The sequence below is a fragment of the Opisthorchis viverrini genome (genome assembly GCF_000715545.1).
Source record: "Opisthorchis viverrini unplaced genomic scaffold opera_v5_221, whole genome shotgun sequence".
Lineage (NCBI taxonomy): Eukaryota > Metazoa > Platyhelminthes > Trematoda > Opisthorchiida > Opisthorchiidae > Opisthorchis > Opisthorchis viverrini.
Window position 1 is genome coordinate 697,117 of NW_008751873.1, and position 9,170 is coordinate 706,286.

General features: G+C 40.3%; 1 protein-coding gene across 1 annotated transcript; it reads left to right on the forward strand.

Moving 5' to 3' along the window:
- Positions 1-4,965: 4,965 nt before the first annotated feature.
- Positions 4,966-8,546, forward strand: T265_08408 (hypothetical protein; the record flags this gene model as incomplete). Its single annotated transcript, XM_009174204.1, has 2 exons — positions 4,966-5,161; positions 8,369-8,546. 2 exons carry the CDS (start codon positions 4,966-4,968, stop codon positions 8,473-8,475), a joined length of 303 nt encoding a protein of 100 aa, XP_009172468.1.
- Positions 8,547-9,170: the final 624 nt, after the last annotated feature.

Sequence of the window (9,170 nt, forward strand, 5' to 3'; positions counted from 1 at the left end):
TTTGCCCAGAAGTTGAACGCCAGGTATACCTTGTGGTAGGCATTCACATAGGTTAACCCACATGACCTATAAAACTATGTTGAACGAATCGTGCCGCGGAGCTACTGCCGGGTATAACCAAACTAAAGTAGTATTGCCTGTCAACACCGTTGGTGTAGTTAATCAGTTATCGAATTCCTGGAAGTACTACTTCTAGGCCCAGCTCCTCTTTATAGAAAACCTGGACCAACTAGACGTGGAAGCTCAATCTGAGGTCACCCACGACCACTCAGTTGCCGCCTACATCACGTGACGCTCAATATGAGGTTACGATGGAGATCACTAACACCTGCTACACCTAGCGTCAGAGCCTAATTTATCATAAACTTCCTGTCGCGCCGGAGCAACTGGAAGCACCGAAGAACCTGCGAGCTGGAGGTATCAATTCTCGTACATGCGAAATTAGAGAAAAACGTTGTCAGATGCCAGTCAAACGGATCTCAGAGGGTCTACGTTCCTGGCATCCTTAAAGCAGAACTAATTAACTAACAGAACCCTGATTGAGAAAGCATGCCCAAAGAAGCCTTAGGTACTGATCTAGAACTCCAAGGTGGGATGTTATCTAAACGGCGTATTTTGATCTCCAACAAACATGTATACGCACAGTTGCTATTTTTCCCACGTGTGCGCATTTGGGGGCAAATAAGACATCAGTAGAAAATAGCAGACGAAGTTAACCTACAAGGCAATCATCATTCCCCCTCGGTCTGCAACACCAGTATTTAGCTTGAAAATAACTGTAATTTATCAAGTCAGATCAGCGACGTGACATTCGCTGCGAAAGGTCACATTCATCAGTACATAAGACATTATGATTGCAAGTACAGTTTGTTTTCGTCTTCGTATTTGCAACTTGGGTGTAAGTCCCTTGACGATATCCCGACACGTTTATCTGCTTAGATAAAGTAGCATTCTAAATGGTTGAATAATCGCTGCAGATCAGAAGGAAATATTGCTACAACAGTTGTTTTACCCATGGAGCCGGGTCATCCTCTCCGGTAAATGCCTCTGGTGAAAGGGTCCAACGAATCAAATTTCAATTAGAGTATGGACATTGAATTATGTAGTAAATGTCACTTGATTCATACAGTTACCAGTTTGATACACGGTCAGTTTTTTAGTAAATATTTCATACGCATTTTGTCCTTTCGTTTGAGACGTCTAAAATTTATGGATCCTCGAACAAACTGGAGTCTTTGGAATGAACCGCTTTTTATTTAGAAAACAGCATAATTTGACCCCTGTCATTTCATAAAGATAATTAATTCGACTTTATTGGAGACATGCCAAAATGTTGAACTAAATACCCCTTTGCATTGGGTAATGATTATCAATAAACACGCCCCATTGATGCATTAAGGCAAGTCCACATCAATCTGAGTCCACTTTAGACATACATGTTCTGTTACAACACATTCAGTCGCCTACTGTGCTGACGGTAAATATATAATGAACAAAAGGGGAATGCGTGTGCATATGCAACGACATCAACAAAGACAGATAAGTATTTTGAGAAGTTCGATGTCAAACCAAGTACGAAGGCCTTTCAGTGTAAAATGGTGGGCGTTGTCATTGGTTAATGCAATCATGGTATGGGGAGAAGAATAAGGACCATCAGAAAAGGGTTGACAACAGAAGGTGTTCATAACATTTGAAACGGGTAACTAATTTAAAATGGCTTCCTAAAAAATAATCTAGATTAGCCGTAATGCTGAATGTTTTGGATGCTTATTGCTAAAGTTTAGAGCAAAATTTAGGATGTAACAGACGTAGTGAGAAAACCACTCGTTAGGAGTCTGAGCAACTTAATTGCACAGAAGGGTTTATGTGGGAGGACGAAAAATGTTTTTTCTCTCTATATAAAATACTACTTCCGCGTTGCCCGAAAAGACACTGACCGCCTCTTTCTGCTACCTTTCTTCTTGAAGCTCGCCAGGTGAGCACAGCTTGAAAAGTTCCATCAAAATTTTACCTTGAACAAAGAACTGTAGTGAAATGGCGAATATTCCCCACCTGGAAAGCGATTCGGTCATCGTGCAAACATTCAGTCTCTTTTTAATACCAAATTTCAAAATTGGTCTCCTGTCCTTTCACTTCCAAGTAGAAATAACAGTCATTAATTGCAGTACATGGAAACTGTTTTTTATAAAACCATATGGCAGTATTCCATATGAGGCACGATTGAATCAGAAAATATCAGAATTTCTCTCGTCCCATCTCCTCGCCACTTGAAAATTCTCTTTTATCAAGGTGAATCTGAATGTTACTTGGGCTCTAAGATACTGTAGAACCGGTTCGTGCGTGTGGAATTCCACACAGCAGTTTGTTTACAAGCAATCCACAGAAGGTACATCGTATTTCGAATTATTAGGAAATCGTTGTCCTTTGATAGTATTGACCAGCGGTCTCGAATTATTACCTTTTCTATATTGAAGGTGATTCTTCATTGTAATCTACAGCGCCACCGTTACTCCGAATCACCAGATGATATTGTAATTTTAAAACATCTCGCATGTGCATTAAGATTGTTGATTTCTTCACAGGTGTCCCATAGGAATGAATTTAAATGCTGAGTAGGCAGTTACTGGACAAATCCCATAACATGGTCAGAAGGTTTTAGCTTAATCTATATTCGCAAGTTTTGCTCCAGTGCTAAACACTCAGTATTTTGTGATCTTACTGCTCGTAAAATAATAGAAAGTCGTCCCGATTCGAACCAGTAACAGAAGTAATAATCGTTTATTATATTTGAAACATATTGTGTTGTAAATCTGTGGTTGATTGGCGGAATCACTAGAACATCATGCTCATCTTGATTCCTCCTGAGGAACGTCGCCGAAGTTTAGCCTCAGACATGTCTAGTTGGTAGTACTAATTTGTCCTGTGGTCCCAAACACGAGGTATAATGGAGGTGCGCGGAACTTACCCACTCATTAGGCGTCACCCTTTCTTTTCGCAGTCATTTGTTAATTGTGGCCGATTGTTTCGGACAGTAGTCCCTTTGGGGTTGTGGATTACGGCTTTCATGTTTCTGATAGCGAATACGTTCAAAGGGGTGAAATGCCTCATTGATGCTTCGTCGCTCAATTTTCTCTAAAGATTATCCCCTACCAAGATATTTCCATACCCAGATGCTATTTTGTGGCGGTGTAGTTGATACCACGTGATGTTTAGTCATCATCTACTTCGGGTTTATCGGAAACACATTCAATCTCCTCAATTGGAGACAGCAGATGAAAGTGTCTGGTGTATGTGATGCGCAAACGGGAATTTTGTAGCGGTGACACTGGTTGGTGTATTGATATTATGAGGTAAACCAGGTATGGGGTTAATTAACCGTAATCTATGCAAATGTGGAATGACTGCCATTGGGTTTCGGATATGCACTAAATATCAACCTAGTAAAATTGTTCTTGCGGTCATGAAAAAAATCACCGATAAGCTCCTGAAGGATGCGTTTCTTCGACTGAGTGCAGAATTCCCACTCTTAGTGGCTTATTGTCTCGCATGGCTAAGATATGATCGCCTCTTTTTATACGCGAATTTCGTGATCATCCGTAGGATGCAACTTGAGAGATTTTGTTATTGGCTTGCGAATAGTTGAGAAGAATGGTACGAATTGAAGATTTTACTAGTGGGAAAATTCAGGAAGGTTCGCTCATGCTTACAGATTTTATGCTTCTCCATTTCGTACACGCTATCATAGTTGGATTCTGTATGAGCTACCTCGTCTACTTCAAAGTCTGTTGCATGCCTTTTTCGACTCAACGTTGCCTCTCATACAATCCTCAACATTGAGCATGATTTTGCCTTTAAAAATAATTGTTTCTTGAAAGATGGTGGTACGTCTCTGGCATGCGTTATTGTGAATCCCCATCCAGGCAATACATGATGTGGTCAGATAAAATTTAGGGGCTCTCAGAAACGTCCTTGCTGCCTCTTTCAATCCAGCCCACTTTCTAAACTTATAACCTCTCAGCAGGCAGCCAGTTATGTAGACTCCACGATTAGGTTCTACTTGAAGCTTCTGTGGGTCAGCTTTGTAGATCCACCTGTGGTTGCCTGCTAACCGCATTTGCGCAGTCGTGTAACGCAAGCATTGTGGTCAAACTGCCATATTCACCTCGGAAGTATGCTCACGATTCAATAGGAAAGTCTAATTTAAGTACAAAAGGGATGCAGTTTCTTTCAGTTACTATTTCATATCTCCATCTGGAGCGTCATGCCTGCTCACTGGATGATGAAACTTCTTGTTTCACAAGCAAATATTCAATATTACAGCTGGTTCTCTTCCATTAACGTAAATTTGTGGTAACAGCAACGCGTCCGCACAATCGCTTTGGCTAGCTGCATACAAAATTAAGTTGAGAATTAGTCATTTTGGAGGAATTTATTGAAAATAATTTGCATATTTAATCCTCCAAAAGACATCGTTTGGTTTCATTTTTGACTCTAGAAATTTCCTCCCTATGTAAAGAGCGAACTATGCATGGAAGTTACTACCTATTCTTAGTCGTCAATCTAAGCTTCAATTTTGACAAAAATTGACGTCAGCTTTCGAAACATACACTTATTTGCATATCAAGTTGGTTTTGACGAGAGACTCACCTGGAACCCAGCTGAATCTCTCGTTTATGATGTTCTTCAGCAGCTTCTTAAACAACGTAGGATTGTTGGCTACAATATCCGCATAAGTGCATAAACAGACGAAATTCGACAATAGCAAACAAAGTGGTGAAGCACCATGTATAATTTTACCCCGTTTAATCTACTTTACATAATTAAATAAGGTATACTGAAATTGCAAGGAGTGCGAACAAAAATGATGTTTTTTCTGATGTTGTCCAATCAAATTTCAGCAACTGAGTACAGCTCAGCATATAAGTCGCGCTGCCGGTATACGGAAGACCCATAACATAAAACCAGATGGGCGAGAAAACGAACTGCATGGCCAAAATTTTTAAGCAATGGCCTTTCTTGAGCTTCGGCGTACTTTTGACTCTTCTTGGTCTGTTTGTTACCCCATCAGTTGAATCGCGATCTCTTGTGAAAGATGGTTTCCCGAGTATCAGTTATCATCACCCATTTCCATGGGAAACCAGGCGTCCAGCCGCGTATCTGGGTGAGTTCAATTATACTGATGAACAATGCGTTGTCCAAGGAACAAAACAGATCATTCTACGTAACTGATACTAACGCCTGATAATATGTTTAGGAAATATCATTCATGATAATTGTGCTAGCGCTTTAATCAGAGCTTAAAATGTTTGGAGTTTATTGACAGTGAAACAAATTGTCGCCGTGAAAGAGATCGCGGATTGCTGGCAGCGTGTTGTACATATTTCGGTAGAAAACCATATAATTGATTGCATAAATGTCTCAGCCTAAGGAAAGCACTTCGATGGGACAATCAAACGAGGTTTTTGCTTGAGTAGTCGCTAAAGTAAGATTAATAGTTTGTCGCACCAGGGGAGCACCTGAAATCCATCTTCCGTAGTTTGTTCCCTTTACTGGGTGACCTGAAAACGGAATACTTATTTTTTAAGTGTTTAATATACGTAACGACGACGTCGTGAAATATCCCCTACTCATAAAATCTCCACTAGTGGGATCAACTACACCCAATCCCAAGCTTTTCCCCATTTTGATTTTGACTTTAAATCTTTCTCATGAGGAGGGTATGAGATTATTTTGAAAAATTTATCATGAAAATGTCAAATACTTTTAGATTGACTTGAGGTATGAACAGTTATAGGATGAGCAGTTATAGGATGAACCCTTCGTACAAAACATGGCATGGTACGTTTTGAGCCCGGTTGACAGGAATTTTCATTTCGGTCTTCAGGATAACCATTTGCAACGCAAAACTTTAAAAGTTGCCACAGTAGACGTCGTGTACTTATTCACTTTTGCCAGTGAACCATTGGTATACCTTTGATCCCAATTTCACATCATAGTACACACACTTTTAAATTGTTTCTCAGCAACGCTTCGGTCTTCAACATAGGTGCAAACTTGTAAACTTGTTAGCTACGTGTACTAGAAACTTGATTCGTTTGGGAATTAGCATAATGCTTGAAACTGAGCAGAATCTGTCGTTAATAATGCAACATAGTGTTTTGTCCAAGAGTTCTGTGAACTCCTGTCATCCTGATCATGTTGGATGCTATTATACGGTAGTCGCGAGTATTTTAGCCACCGGTACAAATAGTATGACAGTCCACGTGTGGTTACCCTTGATCTGGCATCCCGTAATCAGCAGCGGTCCCATGTCAGCGGATAAACTGGAGCATGGGTTAGGTGTAGTCTCTGGGAAAATGAAGCAAAATTCGATTCTATCGATTTCCATGTCGACGACTCTCACGAACACCACTTCAAACCGGCATAATATATTGCAGATAATATATACATATTTACTGTAGCCAAAAGGCCTTATGTGCACATATGCTACCAGGTCCATGTTTTGTAAGATGTGTTGACTGAGAAACGCAGCCCTAAGATTGACTGGCATCCTACCTAGTCTCAGCGCCAGAATACTTCATTCAGTCTCTATGTGTCATACCGGTGTCCCACAATTCTTGCAAGCTTGCATTTATATCCTCAGGTGAACGATTGTTAGACAAAACTGTTTTGTTGATTAGTAGGCGTCCCACGCTGACAGAGCTTTTCAACATGATGGTACACGACCAATAGAGATGTAGAAAATATCGAGGGTGAAAACATGTCATCTGAAAATTTTGTCACCACCCTCGAAATTATTGGACTGAACCGGTCAAGACTTGTTGGGTGAAAAAGTAATGATGCTTGAATCATCCGATCGGTTCATAACTTACTCTACGCACATATTTTGCTGCAGTATGGCGACCAAGATCTCAGATTGGAGAAAAATGCTCGGGTTTTGTCCAAATGCAAAGTCTGAAATCTGCCCTAGTAGCTGAACTGTAGAAGTGTCTGTTTCCATCAAACTTTAACTCGTGAGCTTTGAATGCGGTTAAACATGCCCCCAGCTAATTCTTTAAAGTTTGGTGACTCCTATACTCCATATTGAAGCCTGTTTTCTGTTTGCCATAAAAGTGATTGCAATTTTACAAGAAAGGGGAATTTCCCAACATCTCTTCACGTTGTTTCGCTTCTCTTACCTCTCCTTAGCTCCAGAGCTGTATTCTAATATCTTTCGTTCTATTCTGCGGGACATGAATACGGAAGGCTACCAGTATCTTTCCACTAACAACTTGCATACACATCTCAGTCCGATATCCAGCTAGGCTGAAGTTCAACAAATTGATGGTACGACTAATAAGAAAAACTCTTGCGTTGTTGGTTTCCACTGACCAAGGTCAATCTTTATTCTGCTATGAAATGGATTTAGGATAAATCACAATGTAAAGTGCCATACCGTCATCTAGAGCCCATGTTAATATGCCAATCAAAGTCAACTTTATTGGGTCAACTTAAACAAATCCGCTGATGATATTCAGTGGCAGTTAATATGAATCCATCACCGTTTTGAAAAAAACAAGGTGTGTGGGCTGGAGTAGAAATGAATAACTGCATCGTTATAAAGTGGCCAGCTTCGCATTGATAAATAGCACCAAGGATCATTATAAAGCTAAAATTTAGAACATTCGTTTTTCTCGTCTCGAAGACATGATTTAAGCAAACGTAGCGTGATAATGTTCCGCCGGTACATCTATGAGGCATCCAATTTTGTAACTCAAGCGTCGACAAAAGACTGCATTGTTGAATGGTACCGTTATTCTGACTTGTTAAGTGTGTCATTTGGAGGTGATGCTGACCGTCACATTTGTCACGGTCTTGTTTTGGTGATGAGAATCATGACTTTGTGGTTTTCTCATGTATTGTTCAGCAAAAAAATTCACCGAAGGGGTGTGGATGACTGTATTGGCGTTATGTAATGCAAATGTGCGTTCCAATTTTCTCTTCAAACAAGTCTGATGACCGTATGAATTTTGTGGATAGTGAAATATAAAACAAGAATATGATCCATTCAAACAATATTCTATTCCTTTGCACATTGCTGGACAAACACAGCATTTGAACTTTTATAAGTGGCCTTCATAAGTGGCCTATTACTCCTTTTTACACATTACGTGAGCATTGGTGTTGACTGAATTCATTCTGTTTGAAGTATAGTTTGGAGCAGTTTCACTAATCACATCGTTCCGTTAGATTTTCCGAATTTCCTTCAGGCAACTTGGACTGTAAATATGACTTAAAGCATGAATGACAAGAAATATCCTCCCAACTTTGTATCAAGATGGTTCTCAGCAGATTATTGCAAAAGTCACTTGGGTTCCTTCTATTTCAGAGGAAAAACGTCGCTCGGCAATAAACTTCAGAAAACTCTTGGAGGCGCTGAACTCACCAGTGGAAGACGATGATCTACTGCCAATCTCAAGTTTGCGATTCGGCTAAGCACGCGCTCGACTTAAGAAAAAATGATTTGTGAAAACTTTGCACATGTCACCCTAAATACACTGTACCGAAACTCTGTTATTGACTTGTACAACATTTTGGGATGAAAATTAATGGGCGATCACACGACGTCTGTATACACTGCCTACACATAAGCCATCTAAACTGGATTTTACAAAGCGTAGGGTCACCCGTTGGATACCGTTCGATTTGTTTCAGAATGATTCAGAATGACGTCACTAATCTTACAGAATGAAACTAGGCGAATGATGCATATCTTGATTCTTGACCTATAGTGAGAGATGTGCTTTTCCTGACATGATTCCTGATACTTTTCGGCCAAAATGTTTTACCTGATCTTTGTTAGGAAAAATTTCATGTTCTGTTTGTAGAGAAAAGACCGTCTGCCTAATTTTATCGATACGGTTGTTAGAAATGTAATGACCACAACCGCTTAGTACACAACCGCAGTTCATGTGCTGGAAGCGGATGAGGGCTAGTGGAAGAGGAAATGTAAAGGCTAGTGGAAACCCTATGCTACCCATTTTGAGGAAACGGTTTTTGTTTGAGATACCCCCTCCAAATTAGGTATCCCACCACAAGACAGCGGTTGCACATAGTGGAAGATATTCCAGTCCCTGAAGTCTGCGGGATTATTGCAGCACATCCAGGGAGCAGCATTTGTTTCGGAAACC